At 41.1% G+C, this 27,777-nt stretch overlaps 1 protein-coding gene across 2 annotated transcripts in view; it reads right to left on the reverse strand.

Moving 5' to 3' along the window:
- Positions 1-558: 558 nt before the first annotated feature.
- KAT7 (lysine acetyltransferase 7) overlaps positions 559-27,777 on the reverse strand; it is a 39,505-nt gene continuing 12,286 nt past the window's right edge. The window contains exons 5-15 of one of the 2 annotated variants that reach the window (XM_008011575.3): positions 24,232-24,314; positions 20,486-20,575; positions 18,041-18,139; positions 13,725-13,835; positions 11,632-11,823; positions 8,219-8,308; positions 7,855-7,995; positions 6,340-6,433; positions 3,507-3,653; positions 2,857-2,963; positions 559-2,255 (exon numbers count right to left, since the gene is read on the reverse strand). In XM_008011575.3, coding sequence (XP_008009766.2) covers positions 2,154-2,255; positions 2,857-2,963; positions 3,507-3,653; positions 6,340-6,433; positions 7,855-7,995; positions 8,219-8,308; positions 11,632-11,823; positions 13,725-13,835; positions 18,041-18,139; positions 20,486-20,575; positions 24,232-24,314 — 1,256 coding nt within the window. In that variant the 3' untranslated portion in view covers positions 559-2,153. The remainder of the gene's footprint in view (positions 2,256-2,856; positions 2,964-3,506; positions 3,654-6,339; positions 6,434-7,854; positions 7,996-8,218; positions 8,309-11,631; positions 11,824-13,724; positions 13,836-18,040; positions 18,140-20,485; positions 20,576-24,231; positions 24,315-27,777) is intronic. The other variant, XM_008011577.3, reaches the window with a different exon arrangement.

Raw genomic sequence — 27,777 nt, forward strand, 5'->3', positions numbered from 1 at the left:
CCCAGCCTCCTTCTTTCCACTATACAGAGGTAAGTGCTCAGCCACCCTTTTCCTGTGCTGGGTATATCTTACAGGAAAATGCAGCTATTTTCAAAAATAATCATTTCAACCTGGTAGTCAATAATTAGACGTGACATTGCTCAATACTGGTGAATGAACTTGGAAATGAGAAGGGATATCTGTTCCCATCTCCCACAGGCATCAACTGTACTCCCATATATCCTAACTTCCTATTGGTTCCTTTGCCCCTAAAATCAGTGAAAAATGGCACTTAGTGAAAGAATGGGTAATACTGACTAATCATTGCTATGTATACTGATTAGCTGGAACCAAAGTGAGGCAGATCAAATTTGTGCCACCATCTAGGTAAGTTCAGCGTGAGCACTCCCTCGATCTTTATAGACAGCCTGCATCACAGGGAAAAACATTCCATAGCCACAAACCACATCCCTCAACAGTGTACTGCTAGGCAAAGCAAATCCTAAGTGCGTTTACTATGAGTAGCAGATTGTGTGCATCATTTTCATATATAAATGAGAGCCCCCAGATGAAACAGACTTGAGCAGAGAACATGCTTTATTGAGGAGTAGATATAGAAGAGCACATTCTACCACATGTGGGGAAGGGTTTAGCTTCTGTAAAAGGCCTTTACCCCTTAAGAAAACCCCTAGTGAAGTTGATTTTGGATAAATTTTAACAGTGACACTGAAACTGGAGGGGAGCTGCCACTGAACATGCTTAAAATTAGCTCCCCCAACCCACAGTGAATATAAGTAGTGTACAGAGATGACAAGAGAAAGGCACAAATGACCGGAGTCAGGGATTGTGGTGAGGGCTCCACATGAAGACAGCATGTTGGAGGAGACCAAGTTGGGAAGGGTGACATGTCATACATCAAAAGTTGCCCCAAGATAGCAGGTTATAATGGGCTACAGAGAAATTAGAGGGAACATCTCTTCCTTCACTTGAACAACACCAAAAATAGAAGACCAGAGAATAGAAGGACGGTGACAAATCCCAAAAAGGAAATGGAGGAGGAGTTCGTGGAAGGGCAGAAGCACTTTAATCCTAGAGGGAGGGTGAGGCACTGTTGAAAAGAGAAGCAAACCTTGGCAGGGGTGGCCATTCTGCCTTGCTGAGTCATGAGCTGAGATATGAAAGTCACTTTCAATCATTTTCAACTTCTCCCAGGGCACTCAGACAGAATCAGTGCAATGTATACAGAAGTAAAGATGTACTGTATCACACTAGTGGAGGTGAAAAGATTTCTGCAGTATAATTAATCAGTTAACACGCAGCATGAAAGGGAGAAGTGGACATTACTTTGGCACCTGCAAACGTAAAAAGGGACTGGGAGTAAAGAGAGAAGGAAATATTAACTTGTGGGTACTTCACGGTGAGGCAAAAAGTAGTATCCGCTCCCTTTCACCAAGACACTGCCCCAATGCCCACAGGTGAACTCAAATCAAACCCAGAACTACCACTTCTTCATTCTTCTCTCCATCTCATTCAGATCAATTATATGCTATTACCAAGACCAGTCCCTGGGAAACTCTTCAAAAGTATTTGGCTCTGGTAAGCCCAATACAGATCAAAAAGAAGTCTCTTAATCAAAATGAAGGAAAGAAATTTAAAGCAAGATGAAACCCAAAGTGAATGCATCCCCTGCCAATCCACACACACTCACAAGTGCCACCTCTTCCCTGCCCCTCCATAGAACACACACATAAGGAGTAACTGGAAAGGTCCTGGTGGTGGCAGCCATATTTGGAGGTCTGGTGACCAGGCGGCAAGCACTAGTACCACGCTTAGAAGACACAACACAACCTCATGGGGCGAGAGGACATGAGGAGAGAACCAGTGACTGGACAGGTACAGTACCATAACAGAACTCCTTGGGTCAGTGCTGAGAGACCTGCACTCAAGTCTAATACAGATCCCATCCAGGCAACCTCACTGAGGCCGAAACAACAGTTCCTCAGAACCAGCGTCTGCAGTGTACACAAAGGTCGGAGCCAGGACAGTCCTGAGGGGGATGGCCTTCCCAAAGGATACTGTACTTGCCAATCACAAGAGCAACAGAAATGACAGACAGATCCCTAGGGTACGGATTCCTACTGCTGGGGTTCGCTGGCTCGGAATGACAGGTCACTTTAAGTGCCCTTGGGAGGGGTCCATTTTAAGCAGCTGGGATCCATGGTTTTATTGGAGTTGGACCTTTTGGCCTCTTTGGCTATCCACTCATCAATCAGGTCCTAGGGGAGAACAATGGGAAAAAGGATTATATACTTTCAACTCAAATGCCTTTACATAGATTCCAAAATAACTAACCGCCAAGAAGGAATTGCCAAAGGTTTAACAACATATTAGGGTATAAAAAAATACTATCTTTTGACTTATAAACGACTTTTCTATCTAATCCATTCTTCCTACTTTACCCTCAGTGAGAAATGAAAATCATCACTCACCTACCTTTATTGTATGTATGAAACAATTTTAAAAAATAGAAGTGAGTATGAGTTGAGACAGCGTTTGTGAAGATTCCTCTACAGATGGACAATTTCCTCCCATGTAAGAAAATCATCAAATGACAGAAGTGCTGTACAACATAAAGCTGCTTAACTGGAGCTGCTTAACTTGTGTCATCCAAATTTGAGACAGGAGCTTACCAAAACCTTCAGATACAGATAAGGCAATGCAGGCATCACTGCCAGCTATAGAAACGAGACCCAGTAAAAGGGGCATGTAGCCAAACTCCTTTAAGGGAAGGTTCTCTTGAGTCTTAAGGCCCCTACTTTGCTCTGCTAAGCCTTGAAGCACATCCAGCAATGAGCAAGCTGCTGATGAAAACCTTACCTGTCTCTTTAAAACTAAGTGTTTTCCCTTCCAGTACTTGAGCATCTGAAGGGCTTGTAGAGTGCTGACAATGTCCACAGGATTCACAGCCGTCTCCTGACTGATTTCTGAAACAGAAGAGGTACTGACAACCTGACCAAAGTGCAGGTTCCCACCCCTTTGCCCCCAACCAAGGTCTACTTTCCCTTAAAGGAAATCCAAATGGACAGAATCTTCTGTACTCAACCCAATCTGTTTAGGAGGAGTTTACAAAGTATTCATTTGACCAGTCCAAATAACTACAGAAGGATATTACAGCAAGAAGCTATTCTTGGCCCCTTAGAAATCAGGGTCAAATATAGATCAAACTAAATTGTTCCACCCCTGTATAAATACACAGGGACGTCTTTCTCAGAAAGATGAACCAAAAGACCTGAAGTTTTTCTTCTTGACTTTTACAAGAATTAGTGTTAGCAACTCTGGATTTGAGAAGCCAATTAATAATTTGGCCAGGGGCCAAATGCTTTGGATTCCTAGGCAACTTTAGTGAGGGTCTCTGCAGTGGTCCATTTTCAGTTGGCCTTCTTTTCTCATATTCAGGGGAAACACAATACCCAGTAAAGTTAACTTCTTGGGCAACAATCAACCATTCCAAGGAGTCAAAAACCAACCTTTGATAGAAATCTCTTTGCCTTGGAAATTATGCAGGTAGCGGAGAAGTACTTCTTTCCAGTAACTGCGATAGCTTATAAGCCCCAGATCTGAGAGTGGACGTTCTGGGGAGCCAACTTTTTCTTCGACTTTGGAAAGCAAATAACCTGCCAGGGAACAAATACAGACTTTTTCTAGCAGCACTAGATCTTATCCGAATAGCAAAAAACAGTGTGCCAACATGCAAGAAGGTTTAAGAAGCACAGTCCCCTCTTATTCCAGGGAATGTGTTCCAAGACTCCCAGTGGAGGCCCAAAACTGTGGATAGTACCAAATCCTATATATACTATGTATTTTCCTATCAACACATACCTATGCTATAGTTTAACTTATAAATTAGGAACAGGAAGACAGTAATAGTAAAACAGAACCATTATAACAATATACTGTAATAAAAGTTATGTGAAGGGTGTCTGTCTCTCAAAATATCTTATTGTACTGTACTCACCTATTTTGGGACCGCAGTTGACTACAGGTAATTGAAACTGCAGAAAGTGAAATGGCAGATAAGGAGGGCACTACTGTAATAGGCACTAAAAGAACTCTGGAAGGCTTCACTATTAATCATTTTGATAGCAATGGTTCTCTATAGGTGTGTGTTGGAAACAAGGGAGACAGGAAAAAAATGTGAAGCCACTTCATTCCCTAGTTTTAAAATATTTTTGAAATCTTTGAATGGTAAGAAGAGATTAGCTCAGTACCACCTATGAGATAGTAGGGGACGGGTGTAAAAAACCCAAATGATGAAGCCTCTAGTTGTAAAGTCTAAACACCTAACATTCAATTTATACAAAATATACAAAACAACATTATGGAGATGCAGTCTGCAAAGTTCATAATGTGGGTAACCCTTTTAGACAACTAACCTCCTTTCTTCAACAAAAACACAGCAAGGAAAAAAAAGATGGGACTGGAAAATTTTAGACTGAAAGTAAATTATGAGCCATACTTCTCAATCTCACTATCAATTTTACCTGGATCTAAGTATTAAAAAAAAGTTTTTTAAAAAGAACAAAATCACACCAGGGAAATTTGAGTATCACAATTTATGATATGAAGGACTTTTTTTTTTTTAAGGTGTAATAGACCTTATTTTTTAGAAATATCAAAATAATGGCAGGTGAAAGTATAGGTAAAACAAGGTTAGCCCCCCCCACCCCCAAAAAACAGTAATTATTGAAGTTGGGTGATGGGTATAGGAGGGTTTATTATACTTTTGTTAATGCTTAAAACTTCCTATAAAATCAAGTTTATACGAACAGTGTTACCTATTCAAAGATATATAGTTCCCCTCTTATGTCACTTTCCAGTTCATCTCTTCTCAGGTGACTTAAAAATGAAAAAAGGTGGCTGGGCAAGGTAGCTCACACCTGTAATTCCAGCTACTCTGGGAGGCCAAGGTGGGCGGACCACCTGAGGTCGGGAGTTCGAGACCAGCCTGACCAACATGGAGAAACCCCATCTCTACTAAAAAAACACAAAATTAGCCAGGCGTGGTGGCACATGCCTGTAATCCCAGCTACTCGGGAGGCTGAGGCAGGAGAATCGCTTGAACCTGGGAGATGGAGGTTGCAATGAGCCAAGATCACGCCATGGCGTTCCAGCCTGGACAATAAGAGCAAAACTCCGTCTCAAAAAAAAAAAAAAAAGAAAGAAAGAAAGAAAGAAAGAAGGCTTGGAAGGCTAATTCTAGGAATTCCAATTTTGATTACAATATACCCTGTCCTTTGACAGTGGACATCAAATAGAGAATAACACACAGTGGAGTCTTGTTTTTCACAGCAGTTATGTTTCATAAAGTCACTGAGAACCTGAATTAGTGAATACTGAACCACTGCTACTAGGAGAAATACAGGGAGGGTTAGGTTCCTGCAAGCCTCTGGTCACACATTGGTCAACCATCAATACATAACCTTATTTTATGTTTCTGTTTAAAAATGCCTTATTTAATATACACTGTTGACATCATTAACATTGAACTCACTGCCAGCAACTCTCTAATTCACCTGAAGAAAGCCATCTAACCTCTGTAAGGTACCCCGGGATTCCGGAGATTAGTGTAAGGTATCCCCCCAGGATTCCTGAGATTAGTGTAAGGTACCCCAGGATTCCTGAGATTAGGAACACCAGACACATCAGCACTACTCACAGGGGCCATTTAAAATCAACAGAAGGCCAAAACCGTGTGGCATTCACAGACTGAAAATGAACTTGTTTACAGTATAAGAGCTGAAAACTCTGAAGTCAGCTGGGAATGCGTGCATCCATGACTCTTATTTTTTGCTGCTCTGTGCATGTTCACGAATGACCACAAAAATGTTAAGATTGATTTTGGGGTTACAAATAAAACTTAGTGAGTAAGCAAATTCACAAACACAGAATCCACAATTAATGAGGGCAGAGTATATTATGCAAAGGGTCCATTGGGTACATGGATTACTTCTAGACAAGTCCCTACAAAAGTGAAATCCCTAGCATCAAGGAACAGATTTTAAGCCTCATGCATGTATGTGCTGTTTAAAAGTCTCAAACTGGGATAATATGAAAGAGCTCACTTTATCATCCTCTGTACTTCCTACTCATTAAGGAGAAGTCCTGTATCCCTTCAATGGTCAATGTGTATCAGGCACAATGACAATGCTCAGGTTTTTCCTACTTGTTCATCCATTTACTAAATATCCATGTACCTCCACTACATTTCAGGAATTGCAGAGACCACAAGACAAAAAGACAAACAGCAATATTCACATGGTCCCTGCCTTGTGGAACTAATGACTTAGCAGTTTCACTTACTGAAATCAATAAGCATCTTGCCATAGCCCTGTCTCATGTACTGAGGCATAGTAAGGATACAGGATACGTTGTAGTTGAGGAATGAATTCTTTTCCTAAAATCAAGAGCAAACAGATGAACACGTCACGAGGATTTGAAACCAAAGGTTTCAGCACTTCCACAGATACAAAATAAGACTGCTTGCAAAACATCTGGGTAACCAGTACCAAGGAGTGGCTGTCAGGCTCACAGCTGTTATAACCACACCCCTTATAATGGCCAAAGCCATTAATCATCCCAGGATTTCCCTAGCTGAGACCTCCAGTCTCATTTTAAGGGGGCTGACTCTGGGTTCCTGACAGCCACAGAGCAGGGCAAGAAGGTTAAGGCTGCTGACTCAGTATACAGAAGCCCACTTTAAATGCAATTTTTGAAAAGGAGCTGCCTACTGGAAGAGAAGGGAAGGAAACAACACAGTAAGTCTCCATTCTGCAAAAGGATTAAAAAAAAAAAAATCAAATCGAATGAAATCAAAATGTGTGATTCCAGTTGCAGGAAGTGTCCAGAATCGGGAAATTTGTACAGACAGAGGGCTGAGAGGGATTGAGTGGAAAAAGAAGTGATTGCTAACAATTTCTTTTCAGGATAATGCAAACTGGATTGATTGCACAACTCTGTGAATACACTATAAACAACTAAATTGTACCCTTTCAGTGTGTGAATTTATGGTGTATGAATTATATTTCAATAAAGTTGTTATACTAAAAGTCATAAAATCTGGCCTTGAGCCAGGCACAATGGCTCACACCTGTAATCCCAGCACTTTGGGAGGCTAAGGCGAGTGGTCACTTGAGGTCAGGAGTTCAAGACCATCCTGGCCAACATGGTATAAAACACCATCTCTACTAAAATCACACAAAAAATTCGCTGGGCGTGGTGGCAGGCGCCTGTTATCCCATCTGCTCAGGAGGCTGAGGCAGGAGGGTCACTTGAACCCAGAAGGCAGAGGGTACAGTAAGTCAAGATCACACCTCTGTATTCCAGCCTGGGCAAGAGTGAGACTGTCTCCAAAAAAAAAAAAAAAAAAAAAAATCCGGCCTTGGGTCTTTAAAAGGTGCAGTAGTGTTATCACTGAAGGGACTGTGCTAGGAGCCCAGCTAAATAATCAGGCAAAAGGAGTATATTCCTGGTTTTAAGCTGATAACACAGAGGCAGGCAAAGCCAGGAGAGTTGGCTTGACTACAAGATGTTGGCTTGTGAGTTACTAGGGAGGGCTCTGGCCAGTTATTAATAGGCAGCTCCAGTCCACAATTCCAGAAAAGAATTAACCAGAAGCTTTTAATAAAAACTGCATTTTCATTAAACAATCTTTGATACATGGGTTTGCCCTTTTTTTTTTTTTTTTTTAAATTTAAGGAAGGGGTGTTATCATTGCCCAGAGTGCGGCTTCTTCCTGTCGGTGATTTGAGCCCCCAGCTGCGAACATGGATCACCCTGCTCTGGCCAGTGGCTTCTTAATCTCCAGATCCTGCTTACCTTGGAAAAATATCCAATCAGGTGACAGCCAGTGTTGTCTGCCTCTGTCATAACATAGAACAGGAAGGGTTCCACATCATAATATAATGTCTTATGGTCCAGAAAAAGTTTGGCCAACAGGCACAGGTTTTGGCAGTAGATCTGGAAGCAGAGAAACAGAGTTCATGTGTGGGCCACTGATTCCTAAACAGATAAAGGCCTAAAATTCACAAACATACTATAATTATTAATGAAACATATTGTGTATTTTGGCAAAAGAAGAGTTCTATGTCCTTCACAAGGTATGATGGAGAAAAAACACATGCCTTCTCAAACCTGTGAATATCCAACATTACAACTCCTTTCTAAAGTCACCACTTTTTACCTTGTTTTTCTTGCCATCCACTTCAAACACAGAGATTGAACCTTTGCGATATATCTCATCACCAGGTGGGTGTTTCCACACACATTTGGCCTGCGAGACAATGAAATTCACATCAGGGAACCAAAGCCTCCCAACAAGACTGCTCCTCAAAAGGGAAAAGGAATGACAGGTCAAATGTGATTAACTGAGCTACAGGACAGTTGGACAAGTTGAGAACATACAGTAAAACACAGATTTTTTTTCCATAAAATAAAGACTTCCAAAATCATTTGAATATATTTATGACTCTTCTATAGCAATCTGGAACAAGTACTCTGGATTACATTCTGGCACTGCTTTAGCCCAGGAGATTAAAATCACCCACTACATAAAGGTCAACTAAATAACAATACCCTTGCTTATTATGCCTCAAGCCAACAGGAAATTCTTAAGCAGCTTATTTCCAGCAGCTTAGGGTGGCTAAGTACTTTACTCTCACCTTTACCCATAACTTCTCATTACCACCTAACCATTATGGTCTTCTTTTGTTCAGATTAGAAAACTCACTCACAATGATAAAAACCATGTACCACTACCTGTCTGCCCCTCTCCCCTGCAACAACTGCATTGCCTTAGTTATATAAGGAAATTAAGAGAAAGTCCTGTGGCAAAAAAAGGAAAAAAAAAAAAAAAAGCAAGCAGCCTAGCTGAGCAGCAGGAAGCTAGGGGCACTTGGCCACAAGGAGGCATGAAGTACCCCATTTTCCTAACTCTCAAGTGCTAATTGTTTTAATGCAGCCAGTCAGCTGCATTCTGCTGTTAGGTGAATTCTTTAAAAGGTTTACATTTTAAAATGTTTAAGGCCTGGCGCGTGGCTCACGCCTGTAATCCCAGCACTTTGGGAGGCTGAAGTGAGTGGATCACCTGAGGTCAGAAGTTTGAGTGCAGCCTGGACAACATGGTGAAACCCCACCTCTACTAAAAATACAAAAATTAGCCAGGTGTGGTGGCGGGAGCCTGTAATCTCAGCTACTCTGGAGGCTGAGGCAAAAGAATCCGGGAGGTGGAGGCTGTAGTGAGTCGACATCGCACTACTGCACTGCAGCCTAAGTGACAGAGCAAGACTTCGTCTCAAAAAAAATAAAAAAGTGTTTAAAAAGTATAGATACATAGAACTTTTTTTTTTGAGGTAGGGTGTCACCCTGTCACCCAGGCTGAAATAGCACGATCATAGCTCACTGCAGCCTCAAACTCCTGGGCACAAAAGATTCTCCCATGTAGCTAAGATTATAGGCACATGGCACTACACCTGGTTAATTTTTAAAACGGTTTTTGAAGCGACAGAGTCTCACTATTTTACCCAGGCTGGTCTCAAATTCTTGGCCTCAAGCAATCCTCCCACTTCAGCCTCCCCAAAGTGCTGGGATTACAGGTGTGAGCCACCGCACCTGGCCCATGAAACACTTTCTATTAAGTAATTTTACTGCGACCCTTTTTGTCAACTCAAGAAGCATGTTCCAATTTGTCATATGTAAATCCAAATATTTATTAACTGGAATCCCTCCAAGAAAATTCCATCTGTAGTTTGTTCCTATCTCTACCCCTTTACTCATGCTGGCTCTTCCCAACAATAAGCAAACTCATGTAACAATTATCGTTTAGAAACAGAAGCCAAGCCAAAGGAAGACCATTTCATTTCAGTGATCACACCTGAAGCAATGCGAATAAGAACAGGCATGGAATAAAATAGGTATTTCCTGAAATCTGATTTTTATATCATATAATATGGAAGATTTTCAAATATTCATAATGTTTATTCGATCCTCAGATTTATTCAGACCCTTTGTTTTCTCCTTCTATTACTGTTTCTTGCCCTTTTAGCTATTTCATCGGTTAGTGTCACTAAACAACCAGAAACAAAAAGGAAAAAAGGCATAAATGGTAAGCAGTACACATCAATAAAAATACCTGCTTTTACATAGTAAAACCATTTTACTTTATCTCCATGAACTGCCATCTGTGTCAGTGCCCCTCCTTCTGATCCCATCATTCCCTGTACACTGGTATCTCTACCAATCCCCGCCAATCACCTCCCCTCCATGACTCTAGACCCATGCAGTCAAGTGTGCCAGGGCCTGCAGAACCTGAGTCAAAGCAACAGTTCTGGGCCCTGAACCTGCAGACCACATGCTCCTGAACTGGGAACATAAAAAAGCAGTATCACCAACCAAACTGGGGAGAAGAGTATAATGACAGAAATCACAGGAAGACTGGGTCATAGATGCTCAGCATATGGAAATCCTGGGAAATAAAAAAGGAAGGGGAAGGAAAAAGAGACACCCCCGAGGCCTTAGAGCCAAACTATATTGTGATTATGAGAACAAGGGCTGGGCACGGTGGCTCATGCCTGTAATCCTAGCACTTTGGGAAGCTGAGGCGGGTGTATCATGAGGTCAGGAGATCAAGACCATCCTGGCCAACATGGTGAAACCCCGTCTCTACTAAAAATACAAAACTTAGCCTGGTGTGGTGGTGTGCACCTGTAGTCCCAGCTACTCAGGAGGCTGAGGTAGGAGAATCATTTTAACCCGGGAGGCGGAGGTTGCAGTGAGCCGAGATCGCGCCACTGCACTCCAGCCTGGGCAACACAGCAAGACTCCGTCTCAAAAAAAAAAAACCCAAAAAACAAAAAACAAAAAAACAAGAAAAAGGCTTATCTGCCTGAAAGGCTAATCTAATCTCTACTCCTTCCCTTGCTCCATGGCAGAAATTCCCCTTAAGACAAAACTTCTTATTTCATAACAGAGGGAGTGGGGGAAATGGCTTTTTTTTTTTTGAAGCTGCAAAAAATCTAGTAAACAAATTTGTCAACAATAACAGATTCAACTCCTTATACCTGCTTTATTAGGAAAAAGAGAGGAAGGCACCAAAGGACCCATTCTGCTACTTTCATAATCTGTCACAGGCTGATCACTCTTACATATTAGTAAGTGTACCCATTCAACATATATTTCCTGGGCATCAGTTGTCCACACTAGTTGCTGGGGATATGAAGGTGAGCCATGCTGTCCCTGCTCTGCCTAATGAAGTCTGTATTTTCATCTAGTTTGGGACACACAAAACCTGTGGGCAGAGGTAATTCATATTCCAAGGAGGAAATGAAGAGGAGTAGGCAGTAAGAACAAAAGACAGGAAGACGTACATGACAGGATGTGGGTAAGGGCCCTCAGCTGCTTTGGGTGGCACCCAGCACAAGCCATGCCTCAGGCTCTACACCCCATCTTAAGCTGTGGCCTTCCATTTCCTATGCCTTCACCCCACTGCTGAGGACCACTGAGAAGGTGCCTGAATAGAGGCAATCACTACGGCAAAATCTAGAGATCCTACAGCTTATTGCCATCATGGTCAAGGCAGAGGAACCCAAGACAACTCACCATGTGCCGGCGGAGTATCGTTTGGCTCTTCATATATTTTAAACAGAATTCACACATATAGAGACGTCCCAGCCGTGCATATTCTTCAGGATATGGAGAATGGTACCAAGTATCAAGCTCATAGCGGCCAAAAGCAATTGTTTTAATCATGTTGCTTCCCTCTGTGATTTGGCCTTGCAGCCTTAATTTCTCCTATTGCCAAGAAATCAAAAGTCAAAGGAGGATTAGAATTTATTATATTTGCTTTCAGGCAGGACACAATGGATCCTGTAATCCCAACACTTTGGGAGGCTGAGGCAGGCAGATCTCTTAAGGCCAGGAGTTCGAGACCAGCCTGGCCGAAATGGCAAAACCCCATCTCTACTAAAAATACAACAATTAGCCAGGTGTGGTGGCAAACAACTGTAATCCCAGCTACTTGGGAGGCTGAGGCAGAAGAATCACTTGAACCCAAGAGGCAGAGGCTGCAGTGAACCGAGATCGCACTACCACACTTCCAGCCTGGGAGACAGAGCGAGACTCCGTTTTAAAAAAATAAATATTGTCTTGTTTCTAAAAGCGTGTGTGCATGCCACCATGCTAGGCTATAGAAAAAATCAGACAGATTTGGCTTCTACCCATGAGAATTTACATTAAAGAGAGCTACATGAAAAATCAGGCAGGCATACAGAAAACTTACTGCCCATACTGCTCAGAGCACAGGTCTCAAAAGAGGGGTTTCTCTGCTACCTCCCACATTCTGGGCCTCACCAGAATGAGACCTTGGAAACTTCATTATTATCAGCCTAGACCAAACTGAATTATAAAGAAAATCATCACAGATACAAACTGCCCACCCTTAGAAAGTATTCTAAAACTAAACAGAAAAGTTGATTTAGAATCCGCCTTATCTGCAGAAACTTTTATAAAGCTATATGAATCTCTGTGACATATATCCACAATGCTCACTTAGAAAAAAAAGTAGGCCTTTTAAAAAATATTTTTGAAATGTGCATGATACTTCTAGAATCTAAACTCCAGAAGGCAGAAAATATTTCTGGGCTGGGTGTAGTGGCATGCCTATAGTCCCAGCTACTCAGGAGGCTGACGTGGGAGAATCGCTTGAGCACTGGAGGTCGAGACTGCAGTGAGTCATGATGGCACCACTGCACTCCAGTTTGGGCAACAGAGCAAAACTCTGTCTCAGACAAAAAAAAAAAAGAAAATTCAGTGACTCTGAGTTGGCTACAAAAGTATTATAATTTGTAAGTATAACCAGGTGTAAAGTTGTGAAACGCTAGCTCAGAAATGCTCCATGACAAAACAGGATAGAGAAAACTAGCAGTAGGAACTGCCCATTCCAGCCAAGGGTAGCCAGCAAACCCTGCCTCCGCCCAGTTTTCAACAAGTCTATTATTTGATACAATTTTTTTTTAATACAAGGGGGAAGGGGGTGAAGATGAGATTCACTTTAAAAACTGAGCTTCCCTGAACACTTAATCTGTTATATCAGAGGTAAACTCAATCACCAGAATTTTCTTCAAGCAAAGTTGTTAAAAATTCCGCCTAGGACAGCAACTCAGTATAAACTAGCTCTAAATAAATATCAGAATGGAAAACCAATGTATCAAACTTGACTGTGTCAAAGATTAATTCTAAAACATCTGACAAACAGCCTTTTCCATTATTCCCCTTCACTATTATTTTCATTCTTAGTGCAGAGGAAACCTAGCAAAAGGGGAGTTCCTGTTGGGATTAAGAAAACAACAGAGATGAGTCTCTCCTAGGCTACAGGTTCTCAGAATTGCAAATTGCCCAGCTGAGACAAAGGGGAGCCTATAGTTTTATCCAGCCTCATCAGCTCTAGCCAAACTGGTACTTCCGGGAGCTGAGGTGGAAAGAAGGGAATAAAAAAAGGAAGGGAGGAGGGGTGATTTGTTTTAAATCTGAAAGGGAAAGGCTAGTCTCCAAAAAGGGACAGCTGGGAAGAGAGGGAAAGAGATTCAAGAAGCAAGGTACATTTAATTCCCACCAAACTGATTTGCAATCATTTTTCTTGGCAATTCTAAGCACCTTTCACAAGTGGTCTTCAGTTTGGAGGTTTTAATACTCACCAAATCCTCTGAAGCCCGGGCTTGTGCTCTTCGGAAAAGATCCAAGTCATACTCACTTGTCAGGTTTTCTAAGAGAGGTTCCCGTGTGTTCCCATAGGTCTGTCTGTGTTCCTAGGAAAATAACCAGAGCATGACACTCTGATACTCTCTGCTTCTAAGAACTTTTTAATCTATTTCACTTCAATCCATGCAAACCACACAACCATAAGCTATTTATTTAGTGCCTACATACTAGGTGCTAGGCATCGAGCACAAGACATACTACTCATCAGATTAATGCCACAACACTCCCACTACCCACCCCAGTGAATCTGGAAAGGAAATGCTCCCACACCTCCAGAAGGGAGCTTCACTCTATTTCTTCGTGGATCAGAACTCTATGCCTCCATTCCTTCATGTAAAAATGTGCATGACAGTACAAATAAATAAAGTACAGCAAACCCAGAGACACTACAAATTCCCAGAATCCCGAGATGTGGAAGGAGCTTTGGTGGATACTCCCGGATTTAAAAACAAAACACACAAAAACCAGATTCTCTAAGCCTTAGTGTCTAAGATTTTAGACTCAAAAGAAAATCTGCAGGAAGGGAGGGACAGGGGCAGCTGGATGAAGTAGTCCTTTGTAACTTCTTTCACTTGAATTGCTCCAGCCACCATTACACTGTCTGCAAAAGGCGTGCTACCCTCAAACTCCAGTCCACATGCTCAGGAAAAATAGGCTGGACTCCAAAAAATGCCTTACTAAATATTAAGCAAGAATAAGACAGGGAAAAGCCATAGAAAATTAAAAGCGTGAAAATAATCCAGTCTCAAAATAATTTCCCAATCTTACCATGGCAGTCACTACAAGAATCCTTTCCAGGAAAGAGATTCTACAAAGGAAACTTCCCTTTTAAGCCTTTGATTTTAGCCCTTCCCACTCTGTTCTAGGCTCCACCTCCCATCCAGAGAATAGGAGATAATAGTAGTTAAGTGGAGTGGACGGCTTATCCCAGGAAAATATTATAGATTTCACACACATATTAGCATATGAAGACACCACTCATCAGTATCTTTATCCCTATTAAAATTTCTTCTGGTTAATCTGATTCCATCTGCTGTAAATCTTTTTAAATTTGGACACTTATCATCTAAGATTTGGGTTCTAAGCATTAGTTATTTCTTCTATTTTGAGGAACACCGGGAAAAAAAAAAAAAAAGGCTTGAAAAAAATCCTAGCCAGCATTTTAATCAAGGAGGTTGGGTCCTACTAACCTATCCCAAATTACTGAAAAGCAGAGCAGATGTTTGTTAAGGTTAAAAATTTCAGGAACTTTTACTTCAGACACTCTTTCTACCTGTATGATTTTGGGCAACTTACCTCTCTCAGTCTCAGTTTTCCTGTATATAAAATACAGGAAATACTACCAATCATACTGGACTGTTAAAAGATCAAAGGAACATCACAACCACAGTGCCTAGCACTAATCACTCAATATATGCTATCATTGTCTTATTACTCTTCTAACCAGTTTGCAGAGAGAAACAGTGAGCAAGACTGGGGCAAGCAAACAACCTGGTACCCTACAGCCCACTACTAAAGCCCTCACTCTACAAACCAACAGTCTGGTGTAAAGGTCTAACTACAAATTCACCCCACAACCCATCTCACATTGGCCTACGTCCACTTATTCGTCAAATTATCATTTAAGACAGTGATGACTGTCAAAAAAGTAAATATAGGCCAGGTGCTCACCTCTAATCCTAGCACCTTGGGAGGCCAAGATGGGCAAATCACTTGAGGTCAGGAGTTTGAGACCAGCCTGGGCAACATGGCAAAACCCTGTCTCTACTAAAATTACAAAAATCAGCTGGGTGTGGTGGCCCATGCCTATTACTCCAGCTACTTGGGAGGCTGAAGCAAGCGAATTGCTTGAACCCAGAACCTGGGAGGCAGAGGTTGTAGTGAGCTGCGACTGCACCACTGCTGCACTCCAGCCTAGGTGACAGAGTGAGACTCTGTCTCAAAAAAAAAAAAAAAAAAGTAAATACAGTCATCTCTTGATATCCCTGGGGGAAGAGGTCCAGGAACGCCCCCCAACCTTCCTGCATATAACAAAATCCATGGATGCTCAAGTCTCATATGTAAATGATGTCATATTTGCATATAACCAGGGCACATCCAGCAGTATACTTTAATTAATCTCTAGATTACTTATGTGATGTCAACGCCATGTAATAGCTGTTATACTGTACTATTTCAGAAATAATGACAAGAAAAAGTCTGTACATGTTCAGTACAAACGCACATTTTTTTCCCCAAATATTTCCGATCTGTGGTTGGCTGAATCCACAGGAACAAAATCCATGGATACAAAGGGTCAACTATACATAGTCTGGCATATTTTTGTCTTAGTGAAGCCATGCCCTGAGTAAGTATTCACATGCCCTACGTTTAAGAATCTATTCTAATGGCTAAATAAGAAAACATTCCAATTCTGTGAAAAAAACTAAAATGTCAGAAAAAAACTAAAAGAACAGCCATAAAAAAGATGAAATCATGTCCTTTGCAGCAACATGGATGCAGCTGGAGGCCATTATCTTAAGCAAATTAACACAAAAACAGAAAACCAAACACAGCATGTTCTCACTTATAAGTGGGAGCTAACCACTGGGTACAGAGGCACACAAAGAAGGGAACAATAAACACCGAGGATTCCAAAAGTGGGGTGGCAGGCAAAGGTCGAAAAACTACCTATCAGGGGCTATGTTCACTACTTGGGTGACAGGATAAGATCAATAGAAGCCTAAATCTTAGCATCACACAACACATGCATGTAACAAACCTGTACATGTACCCCCTTATCTAAAATTTAAAATAAATAAATACTAAAAAAAAAAAAAAAAAAAAAAAAAGGCTAGGCACAGTTGCTCACGCCTGTAATCCCAGCACTTTGGGAGGCCGAGGTGGGTGGATCACGAGGTCAGGAGTTCAAGACCAGTCTGGCCAACATGGTGAAACCCCGTGTCTACCAAAAATACAAAACTTAGCCAGGAGTGGTGGCGGGTGCCTGTAGTCCCAGCTACTTGGGAGGCTGAGGCAGAGAATTGCTTGAACCCGGGAGGCGGAGGCTGCAGTGAGCCAAGACTGCACCACTGCACTCCAGCCTGGGTGACAGAGCAAGACTCTATCTCAAAAAAAAAAAGAAAAAAAAAAAAGAAAAATGTTAAGCAGTGGTTTGTATCTTGAAGGACAATTTTTTTTTATTGGAATGTTTCTTCTCTATATTTTTGGTATTTTCAGTAGTAAGCATGTATTAATACATTTATAATAAAATATTTTCCTAAAAAAAGATGTTTAAGGCCAGGCATGGTGGCTCACACCTGTAATCCCAACACTCTGGGAGGCTGAGGCAGGCAGATTACCTGAGGTCAGGAGTTCGAAACCAGTCTGGCCAACATGGTGAAACCCTGTCTCTACTAAAAATACAAAAATTAGCCAGGCGTGGTGGCACATGCCTGTAATCCCAGCTACTCGGGAGGCAGAGGCAGGAGAATTGTTTGAGCCCAGGAGGCAGAGGTGGCAGTGAGCTGAGATCATGCCACTGCACTCCAGCCTGGCTGACAGAGTGAAACTCAGTCTCAAAAAAAAAAAAAAAAAAAAAAAAAAAAAGATGTTTAAGTGAAAAGACAGAATTCAAAGTGCTACATACAGTAAGGAGGCAATTACATAAATAAGGGATTGTGAAAAAGCTAGGATATATCCAAAAACACTAACTGTGGCTATTTTTAGGTGGTAGGACTTGTTTTCTTCCATATACTTTGCTTAATCACTCTAAATTATCTTACAAATGTAAGATAATTACTTCTAAAATTAGAAAAAAATGTTAAAATACTACAAGAATATCTATTATAGAATATTCACCCGATTAATACCTTTTAATCATGGAGGAAATCTATTTTTCCATTAAAATAAGCAGCCTACTATTAAGGTTGACTATTTTTCTTCATACATAAGTTTCCAGTGCCATGGCATGTGTTCTAGTGGGTAAATTTAACCCTTTAAGATGAAAGTAAAATTTATGAACAACCAGAGGATCAAATTTTTTTAAATCTAAATTCTAATGGTATTTCATTTTCCCAAGACCTCCTGTTTCCACTCTCAACAACTCAGTTTTAGGGGATGAAATAAACTCTAAGTGCCATAGAAGAGTCACTTAGTATTCACATGTAGAGCATACTAAATGGCAAATCTGAAAGGCATAAGCTCAGAAAGCAAAAGGAATCAAATGTGATAGCAGGAGTTCATGCTCATTAAATATTTAACTTTTCCTCACCATATATTTCTCTTTCTGTTCTTTGCTCAGTCCAGAATTCCTTTTCTTCCTGAGTTCAGCCACTTTTTCCTTGTATCGAAGCTGCCTCTCCGTTGGTGCCTAAAAGGAAAAAGGAGAAAACTGAGAGAAAACTGCTTATAAAGCTAAGCTTCAAAATGAAAGTGCCAAGGTCCAGCACGGTGGCTCACACCTGTAATCTCAACACTTTGGGAGGCCAAGGCGGGCCAACCAGGTGGCTCACGCCTGTAATCTCAACACTTCGGGGCTCACGCCTGTAATCTCAACACTTTGGGAGGCCAAGGCGGGCCAACCACCTGAGATCAGGAGTTCAAGACCAGCCTGGCCAACATGGTGAATTCTCGTCTCTACTAAAAATACAAAAATTAGCCAGGCATGGTGGTGTGCTTCTGTAATCCCAGCTACTCGGGAGGCTGAGGGCGGGAGAATCACCTGAACCTGGGAGGCAGAGGTTGCAGTGAGCCAATCACGCCTCTGCATTCCAGCCTGGGAGACAGAGCAAGACTCTGTCTTAAAAACAAAAAAAAAAGAAGGTACCAAAACATTTTTTTAAATGTAAAGAGAAAAAAACGCCAGAAATGTTCTAGCCACACTGCAAATCATATGGCAATTTTATTTTATTCATTTGTATTATTTTTGAGGCAGGGTCTCGCTCTGTCGCCTAGGCTGAACTGCAGCGGCACAATCATGGCTCACTGCAACCTCTACCTCCTGAGCTCAAGCCATCCTCCTGTCTCAGCCTTCCAAGTAACTGGGACTACAGGTGTATACCACCATGCCCAGCTAATTTTTTCATGAATATGGCAATTTAAAAATTCCAAATCAGGTAATCATCACCCCACCACCTTTACTGTCAGTTAAATACAGGTTCAGGAGTACAAACTTATTTTACTATTAACATAAACTAAGGATGGATGTCTCCACCAAAGCAACAAGAACTGTTTTCCAATTAATGCTTATTGATCTGATCAACAGTGGTACAAAAATTCATTTATATATATTCATTTAAATAGAAAAACTGAGTAAGAATAAAACTCAAGGCTGGGCACGGTGGCTCACGCCTATAAACCCAGCACTTTGGGAGGCCAAGGTGGGTGGATTACTGGAGGTCAGGAGTTTAAGACCAGCCTGGCCAACATGGTGAAACCCTGTCTCTACTAAAAATACAAAATTAGCTGGGCGTGGTGGTGTGCCCCTGTAATCCTGGCTACTTGGGAGACTGAGGCAAGAGAATCTCTTGAACCCGGGAGACGGAGGTTGCAGTGAGCCGAGATCGCGCCATTGCACTCCAGCCTGGACAAAAAGAGTGAAAACTCTGTTTAAAAAATAAATAAATTAATTAAATAAAATAAAATAACACCCAAGATAGACAATGAAGAAAAGTGTAGTTACCACTTATGGAGTGCTTTTTACCTGCCAAGCACTGAGTAGAGGTGCTTTACATACATAATTTAGCTGACTCCCCTGCCAGGAAGGCATTATTCACCTCTTCTTCTTAACAAAGAAATAGGTTAGCTGACCTGCCCAGGACAACATAGCTAGAGTTAATGAGTATTCAAATTCACATCTGTTTGGCTCCAAAGCCAAACTTCTTCCTTATCACTATACATCTCTGCTATCCACCTAATCTAACTGCAAAAACAGACACCTAAATGATGAACAAAATACAGTATGTCACAAAGACGCAAAGGCATATTTTGAGAGCGCTACAATGGTAATACATAAGGAAGAAATTCATTAACAGTGGGAGAGAATTTGGGAAAAATTCCTGCAACAGCTGAGAACTGCACAGGCCTTGAAGGAAAATACAATCTCTTCTCCGTACAGGTATAGTGTTCCAGGCAGGAAAACAGCAAGAGTGAAGACCAAAGGCATTTAGGGAAGAACAAGAAATTAAGTGCAACCAATGTGGCAGGAATGTTCAGAGAGGCAGGAGGAGGATTAGGACCAAGCCAGGATGCTCCCTACAAACCAAGGGAAGAGACAAGTACAAGAAAAATAACATAGTCAGCGAGTGTCAAATGCTGGGGAAAAGTCACTGGTGGCCTTGGAAAGGTGCTAGCAGAGTGGAGAGGTTTGAAAGCAAGCTACAATAGTCTTAAAGGATGCCAAGTGAGGAAATGAAGCAGCAAGTGTAATCTTTTGAATAATCAGAATTTTCTTCTTCTACTACTACTACTACTACTACTACTACTACTACTACTACTACTACTAGTACTACTACTATTACTACAGATAGCATGATTCCTTCATGAGGTAGAAGTGTTTTATGAAAATTTACTGTTTGAAAAAGAAACGTGATTCTAAGTACATCTGGAAGACATATCACAGGAAATGAGGCATAGACATGCCTGAAGACAATTATAGAGGAGATCCAAGAAACGGACCTCAAACTATGAGTGGCCAGAGCTTTAACAAGGCCCATACCTGGTGCCTGGTTGCATGCCTGTTGTTGTCATCTTGCCTGTGAGACAGCATCCTTTCTTCTATCTGCTTATCCCGGCTCTGTGCTCTCACCTGCAACCATCAACAACGTCAATAAATCCACCTGCTTCTAAGACTACGTTTACTTAAAGCATAAGAATACAATGATAATGCCTTGGATTTATGTTGTACTTTACTTTCAAAGCGTCTTCACACTTATTATCACAATCTCTACAAGAAAGAGATAAGGCAAGCTTCACATTCTGCCTTCCAGCCAGTAACAGAATCAGAGAAGTTGAAATGATAACAGCTAAATGATGGGATCACTAAGGTTTTAATCATGTCTGATGACTCTGAGCCTGGACTCTTCCCAAAGTACAACAAATAAAAAAAAAAGCATGAGGAAGTGCAAGAATAGAGTATGAAGTACAAAGGAAACATTAGAAAACCTGGGTTTGGGCTGGGCGTGGTGCCTCACGCCTGTAATCCCAGCACTTTGGGAGGCTGAGGCGGGCAGATGAGCTAAGGTCAGGAGTTCGAGACCAGCCTGGCCAACATGGTGAAACCCTGTCTCTATTAAAAATACAAAAAATTAGCAGGGTATGGTGGCAGGCGCCTGTGATCCCAGCTACTTGGGAAGCTGAGGCAGGAGAATCACTTGAACCTGGGAGGCGGAGGTTGCAGTGAGCCAAGATTGCACCACTGCACTCCAGCCTGGACAACAAAGCGAGACTCCGTCTCAAAAAAAAAAAGAAAAAAGAAAACCTGGGTTTGGCCACACGCAGTGCCTCACATCTGTAATCCCAGCACTTTGGGAAGCCAAGGTGGGCAGATCACTTGAGGCCAGGAGTTCAAGACCAGCCTGGGCAACATGGTGAAACCCCGTCTCTACTAAAAATACAAAAATTAGCCAGGTGTGGTGGCGCACACCTGTAATCCCAGCTACCTAAGAAGCTGAGGCATGAGAATTGCTTGAATCCAGGAGGCTGAGGTTGCAGTGAGCCGAGATTGCACCAATGCACTCCAGCCTGGGTGACAGAGCGAGACTCTGTCTCGAAAAAAAAAAAAAAGAAAACCTGGGTTCAAGTCTCCAGTGAAACTTAACTCTGTAGTTACATGACCTCAGACAAATGACATCAGCTCTCAATAGTTTCTGTTTCATAATCTGGGAATTGGGAACTCATATCCAACTGCTTATTCCACTTCACCACTAAAACTCAGAATGGTCAAAACAGAACGCCTGGCATTTCTCCACAAATCTGCTCCACCCCAAATCTTCCCAGTATTAATAAACAGCAATACTGTCTAAATAGCTGATCCGGTCAACAACTTGAATGTTATCCTAGATTCTTCTCTTTTCTCACACCTCACATCAAATCAATCAGCAAGCCTAACAGGTTGCTCCCCTCTAAAATGTATCCTGAATCCAACCTAGTCTTAGAATTGCTGCCGATACAAAGCTAGTCCAGTCCACCAATTACTGCCTGAACTTCCATGCAGTCTCCCAAGCACCTTATACCCTGCATCAACTCTTGCCTCTACACTCCATTCTCCACGTTAGCAAGCCTTCAGTTTTAAAAAGTGTGCATGAAATCCTATCATGCCTTTGTTAAAGCCCCCCAAAAGTTTCTCATTCTATCAGAACAAAAGTATACTCCTGTGCCAAAGTCCACAAGGTCCTTTATGATCTGGATCCAGCCATACACAACCTACTTTCATTCAGCCTCTCAAACCCATCAGTTTAGCCATGCCTCATGGCCTCTGCACTTGCTGTTCCTTCTACTTAGGTATCTTTTCTCCTAGATCTTTACACAACTGCTTCTTTGCCATCATCCATGTCCCAGATCAAATGCCAACTTCTCAGGAAGGTCTTCCTGGACCATCCTGGGAAAAGCAGGGCTATCCCTACCCTCACCCCCAAAACAGACTCTATCATTCGTCTTTTTTCCTCACAATATTTATCATTGCACAAAATTATTTACTTATTAATTTGAAGGTTTATGTTGCCTCCCCCTATGAGAACATGAGCTCCTTAAATGCAGTCTTTTATTCACTGAATCATCAGATACCTGTATTTGGTACATGCAGCTACAGAAATATATGACTGAATACAAATGTAACATCACTAATCGCAAGGGTGTCCTGGGAAACTCAAAAGCAATCACGTATATGAAGGGTCTTCAAAAACACTAGAGCTGTTAATAAATGTGGGGAATTTGTCTAATCTTTCCACTTACAGTTCTAAATGTAATAAAAATATATCATCTCAGAAATTCTCCTGATCCTCCATGCACATGTTCCAGTAGTAAAGATGGATTATGCTGAGCCTAATGCCCCTTGCAAAGAAGAGGAAACAAAGAGGATAAATTCAGGATAGAAATGTTTTCCTTTTATCAGAATTTTCTTCTCTAAACTTAAATTTTTCTTTTTCTAAAATAAACTGCTTAACTTAACACAGTCATATTGTTATAAACTAACAATTTCAAAAGCAAAAGACATGTCATAAGATTTTTATGTAAAACCATCCATAGTATCAGATCATTACATTTAGAGACAAGTGGTAGACAACAACTCTCAACAAGCAGGGATCGCAGTTATTTTCTGAGAAAGAAGTACCTAAAGACTTGCCTGCTTCTGACACAGATGGGGGCACAGCTTTTTCTGTTTTGATTTAGTCCCAGGCTAATGGGAAGACAATGGGAAGATCTACAACTTACTTTTACACAGAGCAGAAGGAACTGCCGCTTATAAAAAGATTTGGAATGAAGAAAAATAAGAGTAGGGTCATTGACCTTAAAATCCATATAAACATGGAAAGTACACTACTTTGCTGAAAGACTAACCACATAAAAGAAACTTTCACCCCTGCAGTCTACCTGTAAATAAGAGAACAAATTCCTGAATCAAGGAAAATCAATGTTAGCTAGGGAATCTAATTTTCCTCACAATGAAATTGGCTCAGACAGGAATAAACCTGTGACCCTGGCATCATTAGCAAAGTAACAACAAAAACAACAATAATACTTTCGTCTAACCAGCTTAGATAACCTATCCAATACTACTCAAGCAATCCATTTAATAACATTTTCCACTCTTGCTTCCCCATAATTAGATCTTTGGTTCCATCCTTGGGAACAGCAACCCACACAGGAACATACAAATAGGATCTGAGCTTCTACTCCTAAATACGTTATCTCAAAATCCCAAAGGTTATTTAGGAGCTATGTTTCAAGAATTTAAAAGAAGAATTAGCCAAGAGTAGGTGTGACTGAAAGTAACAAAAAGTATTTCACAGAAAAGGACAGAAAAAGGAACAAGAATTATGAAAAGTTTTTAAAAGCAAAATGACTTCATAGATTTATAAGAAGAGAACTGAATGCATAAATATTAAGATCACAAATTTTATGCAAATAAAATATGCAAATTATTCCTTAGTGGAATAAGTCCCTAGCAGTCTTCGAAGCCAATTTTCAATAGAAAATATCAATGCACTAGCAGCTGATGTTCCAAATGTTTCATAATCTCCTTGTTAATTTCTTTCAAATCACTCATAACATATTACAATTCTTTTGTCTGTTTAACTAGTTTTTTCTAAAAAAGCACATTGGTTTTTATGTTTCCTCGACTACAACGTAAGAACAAGGACCCTGTCCATCTTATTGGCCACTGTATCCCCAGTGTTTAGTAAAGTGTCTGGCAAACGGTAAGCACTCAAAAAGCATATGTTGAATAAACGAGAACACAATTACCTTGCATTCGTCAGCTGAGAGGTTATGATAGAGTGGGCATCCTGAGATGGAGAAATGTCTCTCATGTTTTCCTGTAAGGTGTCCTGTTAAAGGAGGGAAAACTCAATCTCAAGAAAGAAGACAAGCTTAGAAAGCAGTATGTTTCTCTACGACAAACCTGTTTTTTCGCTACATCATTTTTATCAAATATATGTCTGATCAGACTGAATCCACCAAAGGTAAGGCTGGTAGGGCTATAACTTGCACTCATTCTTTTCTTCCACAGGATGGATCTGGCTATCTTTGAACATGCTTATGTATGATCAATATAAACCATAGTTCTTTCTGCTCTTAGACTTCTCAAATCTCAAAATGTCATGAAGTCAACATTTGTGATAAAGCACAAGAGAATGAAGAGGAACACTTTCTTTTGGTGGAATGTAACTCTCCTACGCTAAATTAATCAGGTCATATGTATAATAAGTGTACTTTTCTTTCTACTGTGCAATGCTATCCAACCTGAATTTAACCCCTTTCAATACTCAAAATAAATTTATGAAAAATGGAGAAAGAAATGGCCTTTTCTATCATATAAGTAAACATATTTACATAACTTTAAACCAGATTAAATACTTATTTTTTGGAGGGAGAACAGAGTTTTGCTTAAAGATTTAGGATTCTTCTATAATCAGATTTTTTTACTTTTTAAAATATTTTTATGTCACCTAGGCTGGAATGCAGTGGTGCAACCATGGCTCAAAGCAACCTTCAACTCCTAGGCTCAAAGTGATCCTCCCACTTCAGCCTCCCAAGTAGCCAGGACTACAGGCTCACATCACGCTGGGCCTATTTTAAAATTTTTTGTAGAAACGGGTCTCACTGTGTTGCCCAGGCTGGTCCTGAACTCCTGGACTCAAACAATCTTCCTGCCTCCACCTCCCAAAGTGCTAGGATTACAGGCATGAGCCACCACGCCCGAAACAGGCAGTAACACAAGGCCTTCTGAAGACGGAAAAACATAAGGAATAACAATACACGAAAGCTTGTTTTATTTAAATGGGTTTCTCTTCATTCATCTATTTTTCCTGTGGTTTTTTTGAAAACACACAGGGAATTGAACCTTATTTCCTTTTTATATATTTCTCTTCAACCAAAAGGTTTATAAAACACCTAAGACTGAAAGGGCTCGGAGGACAATTCTAATGGGATAAAAAGTTAGCTAAGCTGAATAGCGAGTCTACAAAAATCTTCATCTTTCATTACAAATATATATATATATATTTAATCTGAGGTAAAGAAGACAGTGGGAGTTTAAAGCTTACACAACATAATTTACAGAATAAACTTTAAAAGGAAAAAACAGTCCAAGTACTGGGGAGTGGGTGATTTTAGAACATTCAGGCTACCGTTTCTCTGGGACTGTATTATTAAAAATGCAATTTTAGGGCCAGGCACGGTGGCTCACGCCTGTAATCCCAACACTCTGGGAGGCCAAGGCAGGTAGATCACCTGAGGTCAGCCTGGCCAACATGGTGAAACTTCGTCTCTACTTAAAAATATATAAAAATTAGACCAGCATGGTGATGCATGCCTGTAACCCCAGCTACTCGGGAGGCTGAGGCAGGAGAATCACTTGAACCCAGGAGGCAGAGGCTGAGTGAGCCAAGATTGCACCGTTGCACTCCAGCCTAGGCAACAGAGCAAGACTCCGTCTCAAAAAAGAAAAAAAAAATGCAATTTTAGAGATCCACAAAATTATCTCGGACAGAAAAACCATCCTCACTGATCAAATACCATATATACAACATAGTGTCAGCTGGGCACAGTGGCTCACACCTATAATCCCAGCATTTTGGGAGGCCAACGCATGAGGACTACGTGAATCCAAAAGCTCAAGGCCAGCCTGGGCAACATAGTGAGACTCCACCTCTACAAAAATAAAAATAATTAGCCAGGCATGGTGGTCCATGCCTGTAGTCCTGGCTGCTCAGAAGGCTGAGGTGGCAGGATGACTTAAGCCCAGGAATTCAAGGCTGCAGTGAGCCATGGTCACGCCACCACTCTCCAGCCTAGGTGATAGAGAGACCGTCTCAAAAAATATATATATGTATATAAAGGAGTGTCATTACTATTGCAAGACTTGCTTTTCAGATACTATGTATCCATACTTCTTTTATTTTTTTTTTTGAGATGGAGTTTCACTCTTGTTGCCCAGGCTGGAGTGCAATCGGGTGTTCTCGGCTCACTGCAACTTCCACCTCTCAGGTTCAAGCGATTCTCCTGCCTCAGCCTCCTGAGTAGCTGCGATTACAAGCGCCGCCACCACGCCCGGCTAATTTTGTATTTTTAATACAGACAGGGTTTCACCATGTTGACCAGGCTGGTCTCGAATTCCCGACCTCAGGTGACCACCCATCTTGGCCTCCCAAAGTGCTGGGATTACAGGCGTGAGCCACCGTGCCTGGGCATATCCATACTTCTTAGTAACTTATTCAGGTCATGTTTTCTTCTACATGTTAATGAAAACCAATCTACCATGTACGTTAAAAAAGGAACAGCTTATCTATTAACCTAAAAATTCCACTGCTATGAATTTATCCTACAGATTTGCTAGAAAGACACCAAAATATGTACATAAAAGGCTACCCATTACAGTATTGTTCAAAAAAGCTAAAAATGAGAAACAATCTAAATGTGAATGAGACAATTTAAATATTTATGAACTATCAACATAATGAAATTCTCCACATCTTTTAAAAAGACAGACCTCTAAATACTAATAACGTAAAATATCCAAGATGTACAACCAACGAATGTATCCTATTTTCCCTTTTATGAATAATCACACAAAGGAAATACATGTACATATATGTGTGCTTATATATGTAGAAAAACTTCTTGGAAGCATTCATAGAAAACTGCAAACAGAAGTTTTGTATCTGTGGCACGGTTCTGGGGGCATGAGTGAAGGAAAATTTTTACTTAATGCACTTCAAACTTTCTTATAGAGCTTTAATTTTTCACAAGTACATAAAATTCTTAAGGAATAGACTAGGGTCAAGAATATTTTGGGGCCTGGTGCAGTGGCTCACAACTGTAATCCCAACACTTTGGGAGGCTGAAGTGGGAGGATCACTTGAGCCCAGGAGTTCAGGACCAGCCTGGGCAACATGGTGAAACCCTGTCTCTATAAAAAATACAAAAATTAGTTGGGCATGGTGGCATGTGCCTATAGTCCCAGTTACTTGGGAGACAATCCAATGAAGCCTGGGAGGCGGAGGCTGAGCTGAGATCGCACCACTGCACTCCAGCCTAGGTGACAGAGTAAGACTCTGCCTCAAAAAAAAGGATACTTTGGAAGCTCAGGTTCATATTTTTCAAAGTTCCAATACATGAAAACCAAAGTCAAAGTAAACTTTTTCACTTGAGACCAAGAGTTTGAGACCAGCCTAGTCAACATAGCAAAACCCCGTCTCTACTAAAAAATACAAAAAATTAGCCAGGCATGGTGGCACATGCCTGTAAACCCCAGCTACTCAGGCAGCTGAGGCACGAGAATCGCTTGAG

The sequence above is a fragment of the Chlorocebus sabaeus genome, chromosome 16, assembly GCF_047675955.1.
Source record: "Chlorocebus sabaeus isolate Y175 chromosome 16, mChlSab1.0.hap1, whole genome shotgun sequence".
Taxonomy (NCBI): domain Eukaryota; kingdom Metazoa; phylum Chordata; class Mammalia; order Primates; family Cercopithecidae; genus Chlorocebus; species Chlorocebus sabaeus.